Genomic DNA, 25,333 nt, shown 5'->3' with positions numbered 1-25,333 from the left:
CCGAGTCGCTTGGTCGTATAAATCCGTTTTCCAAATATTCGTCTAATAGTTTTTGTAACTTGTCTTTTTCTGTGTATGAAAGCCTCCTAGGAGAACAGCTAAACGGTTTCGGGTTTTTCAAACACAATTGTATTTCACTTCTAACTGTCGGTTCATTTGGCCTTTTTGCATTTATATAAAAATTTCTAAACAACCTATCGAATTCTAGTTGTAACCTATTGCTAACATTTTCTCCTATTTTGTATTCTAACTCACTTTCAGTTACATGACATATTCTTAGTACTTCCTTATCAAAGTTGTGATTTAATTGTTCGTAAACGTTTTTATCTTTTGGCAATTTAAAACTAACGATTTCTTTTGAAGTGTTAACAATTTCATCTTCTGATAATTTTGATTTACTGACATTCTTTTGTTGATTATCTATTTCATCTCTTAACGATATTGGACCAGTTTCTTTATGCTGTTGATTAACGATTTTATTTTCTAACGATTTCGGACTAATAATTGCATTTTTAGACGATTTTGGACTAACAATTTCATTTTCTAACGATTGTGAACTAACAATTTCATTTTCTAACGATTGTGAACTAGCAATTTCATTTTCAGTAAACATTGATCTTTTGTTTATTTCCATGGGTTTTCTCAACGCAATCATTCCCAAGGTGTAGGGGTCTAAATTTAAATTGCATGCAGTTAAAAAATCTCTGCCGAGAATAACATTATACCTCATAGACTGGTCGCAGACAATGATTAAACGAAAATATATTTTTATTGATCCTTTCAATACATAACATGTGGTTTGTCCATGTGTTTTGAGAATACAGTTGTTTAAACCAAAATAGCAAGTATTAACTAGGGCTAACTTCATTGTCTCGTTAATAAGTGACTTTTTAATGATAGATATAGGACTGCCAGAGTCTATGAGGCATTCTGAAATTATAGGCTTATAAGCATTTTCAAAAAAATTAATTTTAAACCATCTTACATAATTATTAGTTGAAACGCTCTTCCTTGTGGGACATTGTGCCACCAGGTGTCCAAGTTGTCCACAGGAGTAGCACGAACCTGGTTCACGTTTGGGCTTCTTGCAGATGTCAGCTTTGTGTCCTCTTGAATTACAGTTTGCGCATCGTATGGCATCTTTGTAGTCGGTTGGCTGTACAGGTGGCTCCCTCCGAGCTGGCAAACGGATGTTCGAAAATGCGCGTAGCATCTCCGACGGAGTAGAGAAGCATTGAATCCGTGCTTGGGTACGGAAATTTTGCAGCGGTATGCCCTCTATCATCTGGTCCAGTAGTTCGTCGTCGTCGATGTTTATCCCGTTTGAGAGAGCCATCTTCTCGTCGTAATAACTGCAGAAATTCTCCTCGGTTTTCCACTTGCGACTCTCGAATTTTCGCCGGATCTCAGCCTTGGATGATTGCTCGCCAAAAGTCAATGACAGTTGATCAAGCAAATTGTCAATTGGTTCGATCAATCGAGCAGGGTGCGCATGTAACCAGACTTGCGCGTTTCCTTTAAGTTTAGTGATGAGTAAGATGCGTAAATGGTTGTCATCGATGTTGAAAGTGCGTGCGATATTTTTGACCACTGTTATCCAGGCACGCGCGCAAGTTTTCCCATCGTAATCGGTTATCGTCTCTTTGGCGAGAGCGAGAGCATCAACTGGAAAACGCTGGCTCTCCGCTCTCTCGTTGGATCGCTGCGGCGAGTGAAATGTTGTGTTCTCTTTTGTGGCGCCAGCCTGCGTAAACTGCGCCGTCTGGATAACGGAACTAACTGTAGCCTTGCTTTGCTCTGGTTGTTGTTGTTCTTGGAACTGCGAGCTCGATCGTGTTCCGTTAAGCATTGCCTTCGCTTCTGCTAGCTCTGCGCGTAGTTGCTGTAGCTCGAACATGTTTGTCTCCCTCTCACTGCCAGTTTCGGTTGATTCTTTTCTGTTCATTGCATTCACACTTACGTGATCGGTGTTAATTTCACAATTCTGAAAATCCAGTGAAGAAAAAATGTCGTTTCCTGGTGGAGCGTTTTTCTGGGGGTGCTCCGGTGGACAATCGCCCCGAACTGCCGTTGGGATGTCTTGCAGCCTCGCGATTAATTCGGTTTTTGTGCCCTCCGTATTTTGGCCCAGAATACGTAGCCAATCTTTTAGGGTTGTCAGCGAAAAGTCGTTCAGGATGATTTTATCGTCCATTTTGGATTATTAATCCCACTTCTGAGATTTTAGCCGCCGTTTACAGAAGTTAATATTCTAATACAATTTCACGTGACTCTTTTATTTTGATCTGTCCTTTAGCTTGGTTCAACAGCGACTGACTGCCGTGCTCTCTGCAGAGTGGCGAGTCGATTAGTCGATAAGTTTCTCGATAATATTGGTATGTTAAGGATGGGTGTATGAGTGTATAAGCTTATGACTAGATTGGCTATGTATAATTAGGTATGTATGACTAAGAGTAACGGAAGAGGGTAGAAGGAGCAGCCTACTACAGTAGCATGGATTCATAACACATAGTTAACACAAGTTAGAATGCTATAGTCGGGTTCCCCGACTATTGATACCCGTTACCCAGCTGGTGAAGGTGCGAAGAGAAATTACAACACTGAGCGTTTTTTGTGGTTTGTGGGCGTTAGAGTGGGCGTGGCAAAAAGATTTTTGGTATATAGAGTTAAATTTAAATGGGGATAATCGCAGTAGGCTGGCTGCCACTTATTTGGGGCAGATCGAAGTAGGTGAGGTTCTAGTTGAGCTCCTGACGCTGTCACATCGCCGCCGGCGGGAGCACAGTTGGTTGGACTCCGATCTCCCAAGCGGAGCGGAGCTGTGCCGCCGGTCCGGGTTCGAGTCCCGGTGAAGTTGCAACTAAGTAGCATGGATTCATAACATAGTTAACACAAGTTAGAACGCTATAGTCGGGTTCCCCGACTATTGATACCCGTTACCCAGCTGGTGAAGGTGCGAAGAGAAATTACAACACTAAGCGTTTTTTGCGGTTTGTGGGCGTTAGAGTGGGCGTGGCAAAAAGATTTTTGGGGATAATCGCAGTAGGCTGGCTGCCACTTATTTGGGGCAGATCGAAGTAGGTGAGGTTCTATTTGAGCTCCTGCCGCTGCCACCTCGCCGCCGGCGGGAGCCCAGTTGGTTGGACTCCGATCTCCCAAGCGGAGCGGAGCTGTGCCGCCGGTCCGGGTTCGAGTCCCGGTGAAGTTGCAACTAAGTAGCATGGATTCATAACACATAGTTAACACAAGTTAGAACGCTATAGTCGGGTTCCCCGACTATTGATACCCGTTACCCAGCTGGTGAAGGTGCGAAGAGAAATTACAACACTGAGCGTTTTTTGCGGTTTGTGGGCGTTAGAGTGGGCGTGGCAAAAAGATTTTTGGTATATAGAGTTAAATTTAAATGGGGATAATCGCAGTAGGCTGGCTGCCACTTATTTGGGGCAGATCGAAGTAGGTGAGGTTCTAGTTGAGCTCCTGACGCTGTCACATCGCCGCCGGCGGGAGCACAGTTGGTTGGACTCCGATCTCCCAAGCGGAGCTGTGCCGCCGGTCCGGGTTCGAGTCCCGGTGAAGTTGCAACTAAGTAGCATGGATTCATAACACATAGTTAACACAAGTTAGAACGCTATAGTCGGGTTCCCCGACTATTGATACCCGTTACCCAGCTGGTGAAGGTGCGAAGAGAAATTACAACACTGAGCGTTTTTTGCGGTTTGTGGGTGTTAGAGTGGGCGTGGCAAAAAGATTTTTGGTATATAGAGTTAAATTTAAATGGGGATAATCGCAGTAGGCTGGCTGCCACTTATTTGGGGCAGATCGAAGTAGGTGAGGTTCTAGTTGAGCTCCTGACGCTGTCACCTCGCCGCCGGCGGGAGCACAGTTGGTTGGACTCCGATCTCCCAAGCGGAGCTGTGCCGCCGGTCCGGGTTCGAGTCCCGGTGAAGTTGCAACTAAGTAGCATGGATTCATAACACATAGTTAACACAAGTTAGAACGCTATAGTCGGGTTCCCCGACTATTGATACCCGTTACCCAGCTGGTGAAGGTGCGAAGAGAAATTACAACACTGAGCGTTTTTTGCGGTTTGTGGGCGTTAGAGTGGGCGTGGCAAAAAGATTTTTGGTATATAGAGTTAAATTTAAATGGGGATAATCGCAGTAGGCTGGCTGCCACTTATTTGGGGCAGATCGAAGTAGGTGAGGTTCTAGTTGAGCTCCTGACGCTGTCACCTCGCCGCCGGCGGGAGCACAGTTGGTTGGACTCCGATCTCCCAAGCGGAGCTGTGCCGCCGGTCCGGGTTCGAGTCCCGGTGAAGTTGCAACTAAGTAGCATGGATTCATAACACATAGTTAACACAAGTTAGAACGCTATAGTCGGGTTCCCCGACTATTGATACCCGTTACCCAGCTGGTGAAGGTGCGAAGAGAAATTACAACACCGAGCGTTTTTTGCGGTTTGTGGGTGTTAGAGTGGGCGTGGCAAAAAGGTTTTTAACTCTATAGAGTTAAATTTAAATGGGGATAATCGCAGTAGGCTAGCTGCCACTTATTTGGGGCAGATCGAAGTAGGTGAGGTTCTAGTTGAGCTCCTGACGCTGTCACCTCGCCGCCGGCGGGAGCACAGTTGGTTGGACTCCGATCTCCCAAGCGGAGCTGTGCCGCCGGTCCGGGTTCGAGTCCCGGTGAAGTTGCAACTAAGTAGCATGGATTCATAACACATAGTTAACACAAGTTAGAACGCTATAGTCGGGTTCCCCGACTATTGATACCCGTTACCCAGCTGGTGAAGGTGCGAAGAGAAATTACAACACTGAGCGTTTTTTGCGGTTTGTGGGCGTTAGAGTGGACGTGGCAAAAAGATTTTTGGGGATAATCGCAGTAGGCTGGCTGCCACTTATTTGGGGCAGATCGAAGTAGGTGAGGTTCTAGTTGAGCTCCTGACGCTGTCACCTCGCCGCCGGCGGGAGCACAGTTGGTTGGACTCCGATCTCCCAAGCGGAGCTGTGCCGCCGGTCCGGGTTCGAGTCCCGGTGAAGTTGCAACTAAGAAGCATGGATTCATAACACATAGTTAACACAAGTTAGAACGCTATAGTCGGGTTCCCCGACTATTGATACCCGTTACCCAGCTGGTGAAGGTGCGAAGAGAAATTACAACACTGAGCGTTTTTTGCGGTTTGTGGGCGTTAGAGTGGGCGTGGCAAAAAGATTTTTGGTATATAGAGTTACATTTAAATGGGGAATAATCGCAGTAGGCTGGCTGCCACTTATTTGGGGCAGATCGAAGTAGGTGAGGTTCTAGTTTAGCTCCTGACGCTGTCACCTCGCCGCCGGCGGGAGCACAGTTGGTTGGACTCCGATCTCCCAAGCGGAGCTGTGCCGCCGGTCCGGGTTCGAGTCCCGGTGAAGTTGCAACTAAGTAGCATGGATTCATAACACATAGTTAACACAAGTTAGAACGCTATAGTCGGGTTCCCCGACTATTGATACCCGTTACCCAGCTGGTGAAGGTGCGAAGAGAAATTACAACACCGAGCGTTTTTTGCGGCTTGTGGGTGTTAGAGTGGGCGTGGCAAAAAGGTTTTTAACTCTATAGAGTTAAATTTAAATGGGGATAATCGCAGTAGGCTAGCTGCCACTTATTTGGGGCAGATCGAAGTAGGTGAGGTTCTAGTTGAGCTCCTGACGCTGTCACCTCGCCGCCGGCGGGAGCACAGTTGGTTGGACTCCGATCTCCCAAGCGGAGCTGTGCCGCCGGTCGGGTTCCCCGACTATTGATACCCGTTACCCAGCTGGTGAAGGTGCGAAGAGAAATTACAACACTAAGCGTTTTTTGCGGTTTGTGGGCGTTAGAGTGGGCGTGGCAAAAAGATTTTTGGGGATAATCGCAGTAGGCTGGCTGCCACTTATTTGGGGCAGATCGAAGTAGGTGAGGTTCTAGTTGAGCTCCTGACGCTGTCACCTCGCCGCCGGCGGGAGCACAGTTGGTTGGACTCCGATCTCCCAAGCGGAGCGGAGCTGTGCCGCCGGTCCGGGTTCGAGTCCCGGTGAAGTTGCAACTAAGTAGCATGGATTCATAACATAGTTAACACAAGTTAGAACGCTATAGTCGGGTTCCCCGACTATTGATACCCGTTACCCAGCTGGTGAAGGTGCGAAGAGAAATTACAACACTGAGCGTTTTTTGCGGTTTGTGGGCGTTAGAGTGGGCGTGGCAAAAAGATTTTTGGTATATAGAGTTAAATTTAAATGGGGATAATCGCAGTAGGCTGGCTGCCACTTATTTGGGGCAGATCGAAGTAGGTGAGGTTCTAGTTGAGCTCCTGACGCTGTCACATCGCCGCCGGCGGGAGCACAGTTGGTTGGACTCCGATCTCCCAAGCGGAGCTGTGCCGCCGGTCCGGGTTCGAGTCCCGGTGAAGTTGCAACTAAGTAGCATGGATTCATAACACATAGTTAACACAAGTTAGAACGCTATAGTCGGGTTCCCCGACTATTGATACCCGTTACCCAGCTGGTGAAGGTGCGAAGAGAAATTACAACACTGAGCGTTTTTTGCGGTTTGTGGGTGTTAGAGTGGGCGTGGCAAAAAGATTTTTGGTATATAGAGTTAAATTTAAATGGGGATAATCGCAGTAGGCTGGCTGCCACTTATTTGGGGCAGATCGAAGTAGGTGAGGTTCTAGTTGAGCTCCTGACGCTGTCACCTCGCCGCCGGCGGGAGCACAGTTGGTTGGACTCCGATCTCCCAAGCGGAGCTGTGCCGCCGGTCCGGGTTCGAGTCCCGGTGAAGTTGCAACTAAGTAGCATGGATTCATAACACATAGTTAACACAAGTTAGAACGCTATAGTCGGGTTCCCCGACTATTGATACCCGTTACCCAGCTGGTGAAGGTGCGAAGAGAAATTACAACACTAAGCGTTTTTTGCGGTTTGTGGGCGTTAGAGTGGGCGTGGCAAAAAGATTTTTGGGGATAATCGCAGTAGGCTGGCTGCCACTTATTTGGGGCAGATCGAAGTAGGTGAGGTTCTAGTTGAGCTCCTGACGCTGTCACCTCGCCGCCGGCGGGAGCACAGTTGGTTGGACTCCGATCTCCCAAGCGGAGCGGAGCTGTGCCGCCGGTCCGGGTTCGAGTCCCGGTGAAGTTGCAACTAAGTAGCATGGATTCATAACACATAGTTAACACAAGTTAGAACGCTATAGTCGGGTTCCCCGACTATTGATACCCGTTACCCAGCTGGTGAAGGTGCGAAGAGAAATTACAACACTGAGCGTTTTTTGCGGTTTGTGGGTGTTAGAGTGGGCGTGGCAAAAAGATTTTTGGTATATAGAGTTAAATTTAAATGGGGATAATCGCAGTAGGCTGGCTGCCACTTATTTGGGGCAGATAGAAGTAGGTGAGGTTCTAGTTGAGCTCCTGACGCTGTCACATCGCCGCCGGCGGGAGCACAGTTGGTTGGACTCCGATCTCCCAAGCGGAGCTGTGCCGCCGGTCCGGGTTCGAGTCCCGGTGAAGTTGCAACTAAGTAGCATGGATTCATAACACATAGTTAACACAAGTTAGAACGCTATAGTCGGGTTCCCCGACTATTGATACCCGTTACCCAGCTGGTGAAGGTGCGAAGAGAAATTACAACACTGAGCGTTTTTTGTGGTTTGTGGGCGTTAGAGTGGGCGTGGCAAAAAGATTTTTGGTATATAGAGTTAAATTTAAATGGGGATAATCGCAGTAGGCTGGCTGCCACTTATTTGGGGCAGATCGAAGTAGGTGAGGTTCTAGTTGAGCTCCTGACGCTGTCACATCGCCGCCGGCGGGAGCACAGTTGGTTGGACTCCGATCTCCCAAGCGGAGCTGTGCCGCCGGTCCGGGTTCGAGTCCCGGTGAAGTTGCAACTAAGTAGCATGGATTCATAACACATAGTTAACACAAGTTAGAACGCTATAGTCGGGTTCCCCGACTATTGATACCCGTTACCCAGCTGGTGAAGGTGCGAAGAGAAATTACAACACTGAGCGTTTTTTGCGGTTTGTGGGTGTTAGAGTGGGCGTGGCAAAAAGATTTTTGGTATATAGAGTTAAATTTAAATGGGGATAATCGCAGTAGGCTGGCTGCCACTTATTTGGGGCAGATCGAAGTAGGTGAGGTTCTAGTTGAGCTCCTGACGCTGTCACCTCGCCGCCGGCGGGAGCACAGTTGGTTGGACTCTGATCTCCCAAGCGGAGCTGTGCCGCCGGTCCGGGTTCGAGTCCCGGTGAAGTTGCAACTAAGTAGCATGGATTCATAACATAGTTAACACAAGTTAGAACGCTATAGTCGGGTTCCCCGACTATTGATACCCGTTACCCAGCTGGTGAAGGTGCGAAGAGAAATTACAACACTGAGCGTTTTTTGCGGTTTGTGGGCGTTAGAGTGGGCGTGGCAAAAAGATTTTTGGTATATAGAGTTAAATTTAAATGGGGATAATCGCAGTAGGCTGGCTGCCACTTATTTGGGGCAGATCGAAGTAGGTGAGGTTCTAGTTTAGCTCCTGACGCTGTCACCTCGCCGCCGGCGGGAGCACAGTTGGTTGGACTCCGATCTCCCAAGCGGAGCTGTGCCGCCGGTCCGGGTTCGAGTCCCGGTGAAGTTGCAACTAAGTAGCATGGATTCATAACACATAGTTAACACAAGTTAGAACGCTATAGTCGGGTTCCCCGACTATTGATACCCGTTACCCAGCTGGTGAAGGTGCGAAGAGAAATTACAACACTAAGCGTTTTTTGCGGTTTGTGGGCGTTAGAGTGGGCGTGGCAAAAAGATTTTTGGGGATAATCGCAGTAGGCTGGCTGCCACTTATTTGGGGCAGATCGAAGTAGGTGAGGTTCTAGTTGAGCTCCTGACGCTGTCACCTCGCCGCCGGCGGGAGCACAGTTGGTTGGACTCCGATCTCCCAAGCGGAGCGGAGCTGTGCCGCCGGTCCGGGTTCGAGTCCCGGTGAAGTTGCAACTAAGTAGCATGGATTCATAACATAGTTAACACAAGTTAGAACGCTATAGTCGGGTTCCCCGACTATTGATACCCGTTACCCAGCTGGTGAAGGTGCGAAGAGAAATTACAACACTGAGCGTTTTTTGCGGTTTGTGGGCGTTAGAGTGGGCGTGGCAAAAAGATTTTTGGTATATAGAGTTAAATTTAAATGGGGATAATCGCAGTAGGCTGGCTGCCACTTATTTGGGGCAGATCGAAGTAGGTGAGGTTCTAGTTGAGCTCCTGACGCTGTCACATCGCCGCCGGCGGGAGCACAGTTGGTTGGACTCCGATCTCCCAAGCGGAGCTGTGCCGCCGGTCGGGTTCGAGTCCCGGTGAAGTTGCAACTAAGTAGCATGGATTCATAACACATAGTTAACACAAGTTAGAACGCTATAGTCGGGTTCCCCGACTATTGATACCCGTTACCCAGCTGGTGAAGGTGCGAAGAGAAATTACAACACTGAGCGTTTTTTGCGGTTTGTGGGTGTTAGAGTGGGCGTGGCAAAAAGATTTTTGGTATATAGAGTTAAATTTAAATGGGGATAATCGCAGTAGGCTGGCTGCCACTTATTTGGGGCAGATCGAAGTAGGTGAGGTTCTAGTTGAGCTCCTGACGCTGTCACATCGCCGCCGGCGGGAGCACAGTTGGTTGGACTCGATCTCCCAAGCGGAGTGTGCCGCCGGTCCGGGTTCGAGTCCCGGTGAAGTTGCAACTAAGTAGCATGGATTCATAACACATAGTTAACACAAGTTAGAACGCTATAGTCGGGTTCCCCGACTATTGATACCCGTTACCCAGCTGGTGAAGGTGCGAAGAGAAATTACAACACTGAGCGTTTTTTGCGGTTTGTGGGCGTTAGAGTGGGCGTGGCAAAAAGATTTTTGGGGATAATCGCAGTAGGCTGGCTGCCACTTATTTGGGGCAGATCGAAGTAGGTGAGGTTCTAGTTGAGCTCCTGACGCTGTCACCTCGCCGCCGGCGGGAGCACAGTTGGTTGGACTCCGATCTCCCAAGCGGAGCGGAGCTGTGCCGCCGGTCCGGGTTCGAGTCCCGGTGAAGTTGCAACTAAGTAGCATGGATTCATAACATAGTTAACACAAGTTAGAACGCTATAGTCGGGTTCCCCGACTATTGATACCCGTTACCCAGCTGGTGAAGGTGCGAAGAGAAATTACAACACTGAGCGTTTTTTGCGGTTTGTGGGCGTTAGAGTGGGCGTGGCAAAAAATTTTTGGTGTATGGAGTTAAATTTAAATGGGGATAATCGCAGTAGGCTGGCTGCCACTTATTTGGGGCAGATCGAAGTAGGTGAGGTTCTAGTTGAGCTCCTGACGCTGTCACCTCGCCGCCGGCGGGAGCACAGTTGGTTGGACTCCGATCTCCCAAGCGGAGCTGTGCCGCCGGTCCGGGTTCGAGTCCCGGTGAAGTTGCAACTAAGTAGCATGGATTCATAACACATAGTTAACACAAGTTAGAACGCTATAGTCGGGTTCTCCCCGACTATTGATACCCGTTACCCAGCTGGTGAAGGTGCGAAGAGAAATTACAACACTGAGCGTTTTTTGCGGTTTGTGGGTGTTAGAGTGGGCGTGGCAAAAAGATTTTTGGTATATAGAGTTAAATTTAAATGGGGATAATCGCAGTAGGCTGGCTGCCACTTATTTGGGGCAGATCGAAGTAGGTGAGGTTCTAGTTGAGCTCCTGACGCTGTCACATCGCCGCCGGCGGGAGCACAGTTGGTTGGACTCCGATCTCCCAAGCGGAGCTGTGCCGCCGGTCCGGGTTCGAGTCCCGGTGAAGTTGCAACTAAGTAGCATGGATTCATAACACATAGTTAACACAAGTTAGAACGCTATAGTCGGGTTCCCCGACTATTGATACCCGTTACCCAGCTGGTGAAGGTGCGAAGAGAAATTACAACACTGAGCGTTTTTTGCGGTTTGTGGGTGTTAGAGTGGGCGTGGCAAAAAGATTTTTGGTATATAGAGTTAAATTTAAATGGGGATAATCGCAGTAGGCTGGCTGCCACTTATTTGGGGCAGATCGAAGTAGGTGAGGTTCTAGTTGAGCTCCTGACGCTGTCACCTCGCCGCCGGCGGGAGCACAGTTGGTTGGACTCTGATCTCCCAAGCGGAGCTGTGCCGCCGGTCCGGGTTCGAGTCCCGGTGAAGTTGCAACTAAGTAGCATGGATTCATAACATAGTTAACACAAGTTAGAACGCTATAGTCGGGTTCCCCGACTATTGATACCCGTTACCCAGCTGGTGAAGGTGCGAAGAGAAATTACAACACTGAGCGTTTTTTGCGGTTTGTGGGCGTTAGAGTGGGCGTGGCAAAAAGATTTTTGGTATATAGAGTTAAATTTAAATGGGGATAATCGCAGTAGGCTGGCTGCCACTTATTTGGGGCAGATCGAAGTAGGTGAGGTTCTAGTTTAGCTCCTGACGCTGTCACCTCGCCGCCGGCGGGAGCACAGTTGGTTGGACTCCGATCTCCCAAGCGGAGCTGTGCCGCCGGTCCGGGTTCGAGTCCCGGTGAAGTTGCAACTAAGTAGCATGGATTCATAACACATAGTTAACACAAGTTAGAACGCTATAGTCGGGTTCCCCGACTATTGATACCCGTTACCCAGCTGGTGAAGGTGCGAAGAGAAATTACAACACTAAGCGTTTTTTGCGGTTTGTGGGCGTTAGAGTGGGCGTGGCAAAAAGATTTTTGGGGATAATCGCAGTAGGCTGGCTGCCACTTATTTGGGGCAGATCGAAGTAGGTGAGGTTCTAGTTGAGCTCCTGACGCTGTCACCTCGCCGCCGGCGGGAGCACAGTTGGTTGGACTCCGATCTCCCAAGCGGAGCGGAGCTGTGCCGCCGGTCCGGGTTCGAGTCCCGGTGAAGTTGCAACTAAGTAGCATGGATTCATAACATAGTTAACACAAGTTAGAACGCTATAGTCGGGTTCCCCGACTATTGATACCCGTTACCCAGCTGGTGAAGGTGCGAAGAGAAATTACAACACTGAGCGTTTTTTGCGGTTTGTGGGCGTTAGAGTGGGCGTGGCAAAAAGATTTTTGGTATATAGAGTTAAATTTAAATGGGGATAATCGCAGTAGGCTGGCTGCCACTTATTTGGGGCAGATCGAAGTAGGTGAGGTTCTAGTTGAGCTCCTGACGCTGTCACCTCGCCGCCGGCGGGAGCACAGTTGGTTGGACTCCGATCTCCCAAGCGGAGCTGTGCCGCCGGTCCGGGTTCGAGTCCCGGTGAAGTTGCAACTAAGTAGCATGGATTCATAACACATAGTTAACACAAGTTAGAACGCTATAGTCGGGTTCCCCGACTATTGATACCCGTTACCCAGCTGGTGAAGGTGCGAAGAGAAATTACAACACTGAGCGTTTTTTGCGGTTTGTGGGTGTTAGAGTGGGCGTGGCAAAAAGATTTTTGGTATATAGAGTTAAATTTAAATGGGGATAATCGCAGTAGGCTGGCTGCCACTTATTTGGGGCAGATCGAAGTAGGTGAGGTTCTAGTTGAGCTCCTGACGCTGTCACATCGCCGCCGGCGGGAGCACAGTTGGTTGGACTCCGATCTCCCAAGCGGAGCTGTGCCGCCGGTCCGGGTTCGAGTCCCGGTGAAGTTGCAACTAAGTAGCATGGATTCATAACACATAGTTAACACAAGTTAGAACGCTATAGTCGGGTTCCCCGACTATTGATACCCGTTACCCAGCTGGTGAAGGTGCGAAGAGAAATTACAACACTAAGCGTTTTTTGCGGTTTGTGGGCGTTAGAGTGGGCGTGGCAAAAAGATTTTTGGGGATAATCGCAGTAGGCTGGCTGCCACTTATTTGGGGCAGATCGAAGTAGGTGAGGTTCTAGTTGAGCTCCTGACGCTGTCACCTCGCCGCCGGCGGGAGCACAGTTGGTTGGACTCCGATCTCCCAAGCGGAGCGGAGCTGTGCCGCCGGTCCGGGTTCGAGTCCCGGTGAAGTTGCAACTAAGTAGCATGGATTCATAACATAGTTAACACAAGTTAGAACGCTATAGTCGGGTTCCCCGACTATTGATACCCGTTACCCAGCTGGTGAAGGTGCGAAGAGAAATTACAACACTGAGCGTTTTTTGCGGTTTGTGGGCGTTAGAGTGGGCGTGGCAAAAAATTTTTGTATATAGAGTTACATTTAAATGGGGATAATCGCAGTAGGCTGGCTGCCACTTATTTGGGGCAGATCGAAGTAGGTGAGGTTCTAGTTGAGCTCCTGACGCTGTCACCTCGCCGCCGGCGGGAGCACAGTTGGTTGGACTCCGATCTCCCAAGCGGAGCGGAGCTGTGCCGCCGGTCCGGGTTCGAGTCCCGGTGAAGTTGCAACTAAGTAGCATGGATTCATAACATAGTTAACACAAGTTAGAACGCTATAGTCGGGTTCCCCGACTATTGATACCCGTTACCCAGCTGGTGAAGGTGCGAAGAGAAATTACAACACTGAGCGTTTTTTGCGGTTTGTGGGCGTTAGAGTGGGCGTGGCAAAAAGATTTTTGGTATATAGAGTTAAATTTAAATGGGGATAATCGCAGTAGGCTGGCTGCCACTTATTTGGGGCAGATCGAAGTAGGTGAGGTTCTAGTTGAGCTCCTGACGCTGTCACATCGCCGCCGGCGGGAGCACAGTTGGTTGGACTCCGATCTCCCAAGCGGAGCTGTGCCGCCGGTCCGGGTTCGAGTCCCGGTGAAGTTGCAACTAAGTAGCATGGATTCATAACACATAGTTAACACAAGTTAGAACGCTATAGTCGGGTTCCCCGACTATTGATACCCGTTACCCAGCTGGTGAAGGTGCGAAGAGAAATTACAACACTGAGCGTTTTTTGCGGTTTGTGGGCGTTAGAGTGGGCGTGGCAAAAACATTTTTGGTATATAGAGTTAATATAAATGGGGATAATCGCAGTAGGCTGGCTGCCACTTATTTGGGGGAGATCGAAGTAGGTGAGGTTCTAGTTTAGCTCCTGACGCTGTCACCTCGCCGCCGGCGGGAGCACAGTTGGTTGGACTCCGATCTCCCAAGCGGAGCGGAGCTGTGCCGCCGGTCCGGGTTCGAGTCCCGGTGAAGTTGCAACTAAGTAGCATGGATTCATAACATAGTTAACACAAGTTAGAACGCTATAGTCGGGTTCCCCGACTATTGATACCCGTTACCCAGCTGGTGAAGGTGCGAAGAGAAATTACAACACTGAGCGTTTTTTGCGGTTTGTGGGTGTTAGAGTGGGCGTGGCAAAAAGATTTTTGGTATATAGAGTTAAATTTAAATGGGGATAATCGCAGTAGGCTGGCTGCCACTTATTTGGGGCAGATCGAAGTAGGTGAGGTTCTAGTTGAGCTCCTGACGCTGTCACCTCGCCGCCGGCGGGAGCACAGTTGGTTGGACTCTGATCTCCCAAGCGGAGCTGTGCCGCCGGTCCGGGTTCGAGTCCCGGTGAAGTTGCAACTAAGTAGCATGGATTCATAACACATAGTTAACACAAGTTAGAACGCTATAGTCGGGTTCCCCGACTATTGATACCCGTTACCCAGCTGGTGAAGGTGCGAAGAGAAATTACAACACTAAGCGTTTTTTGCGGTTTGTGGGCGTTAGAGTGGGCGTGGCAAAAAGATTTTTGGGGATAATCGCAGTAGGCTGGCTGCCACTTATTTGGGGCAGATCGAAGTAGGTGAGGTTCTAGTTGAGCTCCTGACGCTGTCACCTCGCCGCCGGCGGGAGCACAGTTGGTTGGACTCCGATCTCCCAAGCGGAGCGGAGCTGTGCCGCCGGTCCGGGTTCGAGTCCCGGTGAAGTTGCAACTAAGTAGCATGGATTCATAACATAGTTAACACAAGTTAGAACGCTATAGTCGGGTTCCCCGACTATTGATACCCGTTACCCAGCTGGTGAAGGTGCGAAGAGAAATTACAACACTGAGCGTTTTTTGCGGTTTGTGGGCGTTAGAGTGGGCGTGGCAAAAACATTTTTGGTATATAGAGTTACATTTAAATGGGGATAATGGCAGTAGGCTGGCTGCCACTTATTTGGGGCAGATCGAAGTAGGTGAGGTTCTAGTTTAGCTCCTGACGCTGTCACCTCGCCGCCGGCGGGAGCACAGTTGGTTGGACTCCGATCTCCCAAGCGGAGCGGAGCTGTGCCGCCGGTCCGGGTTCGAGTCCCGGTGAAGTTGCAACTAAGTAGCATGGATTCATAACACATAGTTAACACAAGTTAGAACGCTATAGTCGGGTTCCCCGACTATTGATACCCGTTACCCAGCTGGTGAAGGTGCGAAGAGAAATTACAACACTGAGCGTTTTTTGCGGTTTGTGGGCGTTAGAGTGGGCGTGGCAAAAAGATTTTTGGTATATAGAGTTAAATTTAAATGGGGATAATCGCAGTAGGCTGGCTGCCACTTATTTGGGGCAGATCGAAGTAGGTGAGGTTCTAGTTGAGCTCCTGACGCTGTCACCTCGCCGCCGGCGGGAGCACAGTTGGTTGGACTCCGATCTCCCAAGCGGAGCGGAGCTGTGCCGCCGGTCCGGGTTCGAGTCCCGGTGAAGTTGCAACTAAGTAGCATGGATTCATAACACATAGTTAACACAAGTTAGAACGCTATAGTCGGGTTCCCCGACTATTGATACCCGTTACCCAGCTGGTGAAGGTGCGAAGAGAAATTACAACACTGAGCGTTTTTTGCGGTTTGTGGGCGTTAGAGTGGGCGTGGCAAAAAGATTTTTGGGGATAATCGCAGTAGGCTGGCTGCCACTTATTTGGGGCAGATCGAAGTAGGTGAGGTTCTAGTTGAGCTCCTGACGCTGTCACCTCGCCGCCGGCGGGAGCACAGTTGGTTGGACTCCGATCTCCCAAGCGGAGCGGAGCTGTGCCGCCGGTCCGGGTTCGAGTCCCGGTGAAGTTGCAACTAAGTAGCATGGATTCATAACACATAGTTAACACAAGTTAGAACGCTATAGTCGGGTTCCCCGACTATTGATACCCGTTACCCAGCTGGTGAAGGTGCGAAGAGAAATTACAACACTGAGCGTTTTTTGCGGTTTGTGGGCGTTAGAGTGGGCGTGGCAAAAAGATTTTTGGGGATAATCGCAGTAGGCTGGCTGCCACTTATTTGGGGCAGATCGAAGTAGGTGAGGTTCTAGTTGAGCTCCTGACGCTGTCACCTCGCCGCCGGCGGGAGCACAGTTGGTTGGACTCCGATCTCCCAAGCGGAGCGGAGCTGTGCCGCCGGTCCGGGTTCGAGTCCCGGTGAAGTTGCAACTAAGTAGCATGGATTCATAACACATAGTTAACACAAGTTAGAACGCTATAGTCGGGTTCCCCGACTATTGATACCCGTTACCCAGCTGGTGAAGGTGCGAAGAGAAATTACAACACTGAGCGTTTTTTGCGGTTTGTGGGCGTTAGAGTGGGCGTGGCAAAAAGATTTTTGGGGATAATCGCAGTAGGCTGGCTGCCACTTATTTGGGGCAGATCGAAGTAGATGAGGTTCTAGTTGAGCTCCTGACGCTGTCACCTCGCCGCCGGCGGGAGCACAGTTGGTTGGACTCCGATCTCCCAAGCGGAGCGGAGCTGTGCCGCCGGTCCGGGTTCGAGTCCCGGTGAAGTTGCAACTAAGTAGCATGGATTCATAACACATAGTTAACACAAGTTAGAACGCTATAGTCGGGTTCCCCGACTATTGATACCCGTTACCCAGCTGGTGAAGGTGCGAAGAGAAATTACAACACTGAGCGTTTTTTGCGGTTTGTGGGCGTTAGAGTGGGCGTGGCAAAAAGATTTTTGGTATATAGAGTTAAATTTAAATGGGGATAATGGCAGTAGGCTGGCTGCCACTTATTTGGGGCAGATCGAAGTAGGTGAGGTTCTAGTTTAGCTCCTGACGCTGTCACCTCGCCGCCGGCGGGAGCACAGTTGGTTGGACTCCGATCTCCCAAGCGGAGCGGAGCTGTGCCGCCGGTCCGGGTTCGAGTCCCGGTGAAGTTGCAACTAAGTAGCATGGATTCATAACACATAGTTAACACAAGTTAGAACGCTATAGTCGGGTTCCCCGACTATTGATACCCGTTACCCAGCTGGTGAAGGTGCGAAGAGAAATTACAACACTGAGCGTTTTTTGCGGTTTGTGGGCGTGGCAAAAAGATTTTTGGTATATAGAGTTAAATTTAAATGGGGATAATCGCAGTAGGCTGGCTGCCACTTATTTGGGGCAGATCGAAGTAGGTGAGGTTCTAGTTGAGCTCCTGACGCTGTCACATCGCCGCCGGCGGGAGCACAGTTGGTTGGACTCCGATCTCCCAAGCGGAGCGGAGCTGTGCCGCCGGTCCGGGTTCGAGTCCCGGTGAAGTTGCAACTAAGTAGCATGGATTCATAACACATAGTTAACACAAGTTAGAACGCTATAGTCGGGTTCCCCGACTATTGATACCCGTTACCCAGCTGGTGAAGGTGCGAAGAGAAATTACAACACTAAGCGTTTTTTGCGGTTTGTGGGCGTTAGAGTGGGCGTGGCAAAAAGATTTTTGGGGATAATCGCAGTAGGCTGGCTGCCACTTATTTGGGGCAGATCGAAGTAGATGAGGTTCTAGTTGAGCTCCTGACGCTGTCACCTCGCCGCCGGCGGGAGCACAGTTGGTTGGACTCCGATCTCCCAAGCGGAGCGGAGCTGTGCCGCCGGTCCGGGTTCGAGTCCCGGTGAAGTTGCAACTAAGTAGCATGGATTCATAACATAGTTAACACAAGTTAGAACGCTATAGTCGGGTTCCCCGACTATTGATACCCGTTACCCAGCTGGTGAAGGTGCGAAGAGAAATTACAACACTGAGCGTTTTTTGCGGTTTGTGGGCGTTAGAGTGGGCGTGGCAAAAAGATTTTTGGTATATAGAGTTAAATTTAAATGGGGATAATCGCAGTAGGCTGGCTGCCACTTATTTGGGGCAGATCGAAGTAGGTGAGGTTCTAGTTGAGCTCCTGACGCTGTCACATCGCCGCCGGCGGGAGCACAGTTGGTTGGACTCCGATCTCCCAAGCGGAGCTGTGCCGCCGGTCCGGGTTCGAGTCCCGGTGAAGTTGCAACTAAGTAGCATGGATTCATAACACATAGTTAACACAAGTTAGAACGCTATAGTCGGGTTCCCCGACTATTGATACCCGTTACCCAGCTGGTGAAGGTGCGAAGAGAAATTACAACACTGAGCGTTTTTTGCGGTTTGTGGGCGTTAGAGTGGGCGTGGCAAAAAGATTTTTGGTATATAGAGTTAAATTTAAATGGGGATAATCGCAGTAGGCTGGCTGCCACTTATTTGGGGCAGATCGAAGTAGGTGAGGTTCTAGTTGAGCTCCTGACGCTGTCACATCGCCGCCGGCGGGAGCACAGTTGGTTGGACTCCGATCTCCCAAGCGGAGCTGTGCCGCCGGTCCGGGTTCGAGTCCCGGTGAAGTTGCAACTAAGTAGCATGGATTCATAACACATAGTTAACACAAGTTAGAACGCTATAGTCGGGTTCCCCGACTATTGATACCCGTTACCCAGCTGGTGAAGGTGCGAAGAGAAATTACAACACTGAGCGTTTTTTGCGGTTTGTGGGTGTTAGAGTGGGCGTGGCAAAAAGATTTTTGGTATATAGAGTTAAATTTAAATGGGGATAATCGCAGTAGGCTGGCTGCCACTTATTTGGGGCAGATCGAAGTAGGTGAGGTTCTAGTTGAGCTCCTGACGCTGTCACATCGCCGCCGGCGGGAGCACAGTTGGTTGGACTCTGATCTCCCAAGCGGAGCTGTGCCGCCGGTCCGGGTTCGAGTCCCGGTGAAGTTGCAACTAAGTAGCATGGATTCATAACACATAGTTAACACAAGTTAGAACGCTATAGTCGGGTTCCCCGACTATTGATACCCGTTACCCAGCTGGTGAAGGTGCGAAGAGAAATTACAACACTGAGCGTTTTTTGCGGTTTGTGGGCGTTAGAGTGGGCGTGGCAAAAACATTTTTGGTATATAGAGTTACATTTAAATGGGGATAATGGCAGTAGGCTGGCTGCCACTTATTTGGGGCAGATCGAAGTAGGTGAGGTTCTAGTTTAGCTCCTGACGCTGTCACCTCGCCGCCGGCGGGAGCACAGTTGGTTGGACTCCGATCTCCCAAGCGGAGCGGAGCTGTGCCGCCGGTCCGGGTTCGAGTCCCGGTGAAGTTGCAACTAAGTAGCATGGATTCATAACACATAGTTAACACAAGTTAGAACGCTATAGTCGGGTTCCCCGACTATTGATACCCGTTACCCAGCTGGTGAAGGTGCGAAGAGAAATTACAACACTGAGCGTTTTTTGCGGTTTGTGGGCGTTAGAGTGGGCGTGGCAAAAAGATTTTTGGTATATAGAGTTAAATTTAAATGGGGATAATCGCAGTAGGCTGGCTGCCACTTATTTGGGGCAGATCGAAGTAGGTGAGGTTCTAGTTGAGCTCCTGACGCTGTCACCTCGCCGCCGGCGGGAGCACAGTTGGTTGGACTCCGATCTCCCAAGCGGAGCTGTGCCGCCGGTCCGGGTTCGAGTCCCGGTGAAGTTGCAACTAAGTAGCATGGATTCATAACACATAGTTAACACAAGTTAGAACGCTATAGTCGGGTTCCCCGACTATTGATACCCGTTACCCAGCTGGTGAAGGTGCGAAGAGAAATTACAACACTGAGCGTTTTTTGCGGTTTGTGGGTGTTAGAGTGGGCGTGGCAAAAAGATTTTTGGTATATAGAGTTAAATTTAAATGGGGATAATCGCAGTAGGCTGGCTGCCACTTATTTGGGGCAGATCGAAGTAGGTGAGGTTCTAGTTGAGCTCCTGACGCTGTCACATCGCCGCCGGCGGGAGCACAGTTGGTTGGACTCTGATCTCCCAAGCGGAGCTGTGCCGCCGGTCCGGGTTCGAGTCCCGGTGAAGTTGCAACTAAGTAGCATGGATTCATAACACATAGTTAACACAAGTTAGAACGCTATAGTCGGGTTCCCCGACTATTGATACCCGTTACCCAGCTGGTGAAGGTGCGAAGAGAAATTACAACACTAAGCGTTTTTTGCGGTTTGTGGGCGTTAGAGTGGGCGTGGCAAAAAGATTTTTGGGGATAATCGCAGTAGGCTGGCTGCCACTTATTTGGGGCAGATCGAAGTAGGTGAGGTTCTAGTTGAGCTCCTGACGCTGTCACCTCGCCGCCGGCGGGAGCACAGTTGGTTGGACTCCGATCTCCCAAGCGGAGCGGAGCTGTGCCGCCGGTCCGGGTTCGAGTCCCGGTGAAGTTGCAACTAAGTAGCGTGGATTCATAACATAGTTAACACAAGTTAGAACGCTATAGTCGGGTTCCCCGACTATTGATACCCGTTACCCAGCTGGTGAAGGTGCGAAGAGAAATTACAACACTGAGCGTTTTTTGCGGTTTGTGGGCGTTAGAGTGGGCGTGGCAAAAAGATTTTTGGTATATAGAGTTAAATTTAAATGGGGATAATCGCAGTAGGCTGGCTGCCACTTATTTGGGGCAGATCGAAGTAGGTGAGGTTCTAGTTGAGCTCCTGACGCTGTCACCTCGCCGCCGGCGGGAGCACAGTTGGTTGGACTCCGATCTCCCAAGCGGAGCTGTGCCGCCGGTCCGGGTTCGAGTCCCGGTGAAGTTGCAACTGTGACGTTCAGCCGTGCCTCGGGTAGTCAGGGCTGGCCAGGGTCGTCCAGGAAATTTCTTTCTTTCAGGACAGTGGTGCTAGAGAGGAATTCCCGACCCGAGTCCCAGTGATAATGCGCAGAGTTTACATTAACTAGGCTTAAATATAGACGCAGTTTATTCATTCAATTTCTGGGTTACAATAATTATATATAAAACTGTACGGGCTCCCTCGGCCTAGGTTCCGGCTTCCGCATCGAGGCTCTTCGTACCTCGCGTCTTCGTCCGGGGACGCGGTCTTTCCTACGCGGCCGCTCCGAATTTCGTCGAGTACCCTTGAATCAACGTAAGCCTATGTTGTGGGACCCTTAAGTCAGCGTAGAGAATTATATGTAGGACCCTTAAGTCAGCATAGAGAATTATATGTAGGACCCTTAAGTCAGCATAGAGAATTATACGGACCCTGAAGTCAGCGTAGAGAATTATACGGACCCTGAAGTCAGCGTAGAGAATTATACGGACCCTTAAGTCAGCGTAGATACGTAATTCGGACCCTTAAGTCAGCACAGAGAATTATACGGACCCTTAAGTCAGCGTAGATACGTAATTTGGACCCTTAAGTCAGCACAGAGAATTATACGGACCCTTAAGTCAGCGTAGATACGTAATTTGGACCCTTAAGTCAGCACAGAGAATTATACGGACCCTTAAGTCAGCGTAGATACGTAATTTGGACCCTTAAGTCAGCACAGAGAATTATACGGAGGGGGTTGATCTTACTCTCCAATAGTTACCACTCGTCGATCCTGTCCTGATCCTGCTGCTTTCCCGCTCGCTGGTGACTTCCACCATGGTCGACTCCGACCACTGACTGACTATTCTGAGGCCAGCCGCCCGCTTTATATAGCCCGTGGCTTAGTGTGCCCGTATGTCCGTATGCTCGAATTGCCCGACTTAGTGTGGCCGGGTTTCGGGATTAGTGTGCCCCTCTAGTTATTTGGGCGCGCTTGCGCGCCTTGTTTGAATCTGGCCTTGTTTATGATGATCATTATGTTATGGTTTTATCTATTATGTATTATGCCTTATTTATTATGTTTTATTTATTATGTCTCATGTATTCGGTATTATTTATTATGTATTATGTATTCGGTATTATTTATTATGTATTATTTATTATGACTTGTTTATTATGAATTATGTTATTGTATTGAATTATTTAGTATTTATTATGAATTATTTATTATGTTTTATTTATTGTTTGTTATTTATTATCTATTATTTATTATTGTGCGCGGCCGCGTCACACAACTAAGTAGCATGGATTCATAACATAGTTAACACAAGTTAGAACGCTATAGTCGGGTTTCCCGACTATTTGATACCCGTTACCCAGCTGGTGAAGGTGCGAAGAGAAATTACAACACTGAGCGTTTTTTGCGGTGGGCGTTAGAGTGGGCGTGGCAAAAAGATTTTTCGTATATAGAGTTAAATTTACAAGACGAACAAAAATGTGAAAAAATTTCACAACATTTTTCAAAAGTATGGGCGTGGCATTTTTGTGCGGTTTGTGGGCGTTAGGGTGGGCGTGGCAAAAAGTTTTTCTGCAGATCGAAAAAAATTTACAATACTAATACGAAAATGAAGAAATATCAAAACATTTTTCAAAAGTGTGGGCGTGGCAGTTTGTGGGCGTTAGAGGGGGCGTGGCAGCATGAATCGACCAACTTGCGCTGCGTCTATGTCTCTGGAGTCTGTATGCTTATTCTCAACTTTCTAGCTTTTATAGTTCCTGAGATCTCGTCGTTCATACGGACGGACGGACAGACAGACGGACAGACAGACGGACGGACAGACGGACATGGTCAGATCGACTCGGCTATTGATCCTGATCAAGAATATATATACTTTATATGGTCGGAATCGCTTCCTTCTGCCTGTTACATACTTTTCAACGAATCTAGTATACCCTTTTACTCTACGAGTAACGGGTATAACAATATCGTAAAGCCGACGCCTATGTTCTTGGTTTACGAAATGGACGAGGGTCGAGTGTCTATAACCACCGAGTTAAGTCGTATTCCCAGCGAACTACTTGGCCTGCCCATTCGAGTGTTTGCCGCTCAGCTGAAAGACTCCGTGCCTGAGGAGCTTGAGACCCAAGGTGCAGATCTGACGGTCAAGTTTAAACTCGATAACCCGCTGCCCAAGGAAAAGTTACGCTCGGCAAATGCCGCCCTGAATTCGAAGGGCGAGCAGATTTGTGTGGCCCGAATAAGCACCTTCTTGGGTCATATTTCAGATTTAGGCCACAAGTACTGGCGTGAACCCATCGCGCAAGACTCCATTGTGTTCATTTCCCACGTGGTCAGCTTTAAGGAGGTATACATAAGCTCCCCAAATGCCAAGCAGTATGCGGAAATTTTCAAGCGTCTGGAGTACAAGTGCGCTCCACTCCACGATTCTAGTGACGTCTCTGTTGGGTGCATCGTGCTGGTTGTCTCTAAGAAGATGGGACACTTCCGGGGCGAGGTTGGTGGATATTTATGTTGATGCCTTTCTTTGAAATCTAAGAACTTTTTCGAATTTTACAGATATTGAGTACTGCTAACGGAATATTTGATGTGAAAAACGTTGATACCGGTGCCATCCAAAAGGTGGAGTTGTCGGCGATACGCAAGTCTTGTCGCTTTCTGGAGAATTTGTCCGTGTGTCTGATGCGTGTGCAGTTAAAGGATATCTGCAATATTCCGGATGCAGCAGTGCCAGTCAACAATGGGGCCATTCAACTGCTAAACAAAGTCTACGCCCAAGAAGAAATGCTAAGTCTGGGAATGGTAGATGCTACTACATCGACCGTGGATCTTCTGTCCAGCTCCAGCTCCCCGTGCTCCTTGGTGCTCCGAATGTTGCCTCTTATGTTTACACCGGTACAAGATAAGCCGGAAGTTGTTCCACCAAAGGCTGCTCTTACTCCAAGTCAATCGCCTGTTGTCTCCCCGGAAAAACAGAAGGTACAGTCCCCACTGCTGCTGGAGGCAGCCAAGGATCTGCCTCCACTGCCGCCCTCTCCACCGGAGTCACCTGTTCCTGTCGAACCGATTGAAAAGTCTGCTTCCCAAATTGTGCCCCATGATAAGCCCATTGAACGGTTCTTTTTCAACGCTTTGCCCAAGAATCTAGCTCCTTTGGGCGACAAGGTCAACCTAATCCTTTTAAACGCTGACGGAATGCCACAGACTGGCTACATTACTGCCGCCTACTTCAAGGATGGAAAGGTGGCCGATGAATTCAGGGACATGCTCAACTGTGTTGCCCATCAGGGAGCGTGTGACCATAATGCCGTTCCGGGTTACGTGCCAAGGTAAATTGTTTACCGTATTTGTACATATCATTATTTTTATGCGCTTTTCGCCAATTGCAGCGTTGGTGAACTGTGCTTGGCGCTCTTCAGCGAGGACAAAAGCTGGTATCGCGGAGTCTGCCTGGAGGTCAAGGACAATATGGCCAAAATTCTGTACTGTGACTTTGGAAACTCTGAATTGGTGCCCGTGGAACATCTGAAACCGATGGCCCAAGATTTGCTAAATGCCGTCTATTCAACGAAGTGCTATATAGATGGTACATTCAATTTCCGTTCAATTTCCACCCAGCCATATAATTAATCATTATAATTATTGCAGGCTTCGACAAGTCAAAGAATTTTGCAGCTCTGGAGGACTATCTTGTACATAAGGTCCGATTCTTTTGTGGCGTCAAGGTTGGCCCTGAACCCGATACTCGTCTCATTACGATTCCGAACCTGCAGAATATTCTAAACGCGCCAAGTGTATAATTTTACGATGCTTTCGACTTCAACTTACCGACAACATGGATCACATTCCTTCATAAGATTTTAGCATTAAGGTTTTGATAACATGATTTTGATAATCATTCGCTTACATTTATTTAAGCACATTATTAGTGAGTTGACTAAGAGACTTAGCACCTTAGTTATCGCATTTGGAAAGATGTTGATCATTTAAGCAGAATTTCTTTAATTTTGTCATTATTTTTACCACATAGGAACTCCATAAGTAGACTACTCTTAAGAAAATTCACACTTATGTCGATTAAAGAAAACGAACAATTCTAAGTTTAATTACAAATCAAACGCATCATTTGGGTCTTTGGCAATTTAATATTTTGTAATTAAACAGCCATTTATTTTGTTGTCCATAAAAGTATTTAAAAGGATGTTTTTACACGTTTGACTTACAAAATCCTGGCAGATATAACAACAGCTTTATTGCTCATCCAGTTTGGCCAGCAGCTCCTCCACAACATCGACTTGGCGCACACAATCCCAGGAGTTCCTGGTTGGAGCAAGATGTCTGCACAATTGATCAGTACGTTCTGCTGACTCGCCAGCCCCTCGCCACTCATTCAGTTCCTGCTGGTTTGGGTTTCATTTCCACACTTTTATGACTTTTCCTTCTTCTCCAGCTTTGAATTTGGCGGGTTTCTCTGCTGCAGTATTTTTTTCTCTTCGAATGCCAAAACTATAAAACCAAATACTAGAAAGCTCTCAGCTGGCCACCCTTCATGAAATACTGAAAATGGAAATACTGAACTAACGCGCGTAGTTCAAGTAAATGAAGTTACATTTTCGATTTTATT

At 48.7% G+C, this 25,333-nt stretch overlaps 2 protein-coding genes across 2 annotated transcripts; one reads left to right on the top strand and one right to left on the bottom strand.

The window, feature by feature from the left end:
- Window positions 1-779: 779 nt before the first annotated feature.
- Window positions 780-2,447, bottom strand: LOC122621217. Its single transcript, XM_043799009.1, has 2 exons — window positions 986-2,447; window positions 780-930 (listed from the first exon to the last, which is right to left on the bottom strand). Exons 1-2 carry the CDS (start codon window positions 2,192-2,194, stop codon window positions 919-921), a joined length of 1,221 nt encoding a protein of 406 aa, XP_043654944.1. The 5' UTR covers window positions 2,195-2,447; the 3' UTR covers window positions 780-918.
- On the top strand, window positions 2,444-24,624 carry LOC122622483. The gene is made up of 5 exons (XM_043800935.1): window positions 2,444-2,466; window positions 22,660-23,206; window positions 23,269-24,038; window positions 24,099-24,295; window positions 24,358-24,624. Exons 1-5 carry the CDS (start codon window positions 2,444-2,446, stop codon window positions 24,507-24,509), a joined length of 1,689 nt encoding a protein of 562 aa, XP_043656870.1. The 3' UTR covers window positions 24,510-24,624.
- Window positions 24,625-25,333: the final 709 nt, after the last annotated feature.

Source organism: Drosophila teissieri, chromosome 3R (genome assembly GCF_016746235.2).
Source record: "Drosophila teissieri strain GT53w chromosome 3R, Prin_Dtei_1.1, whole genome shotgun sequence".
Taxonomy (NCBI): Eukaryota; Metazoa; Arthropoda; class Insecta; order Diptera; family Drosophilidae; genus Drosophila; species Drosophila teissieri.
This window is presented reverse-complemented; position numbering and strand designations above follow the sequence as displayed.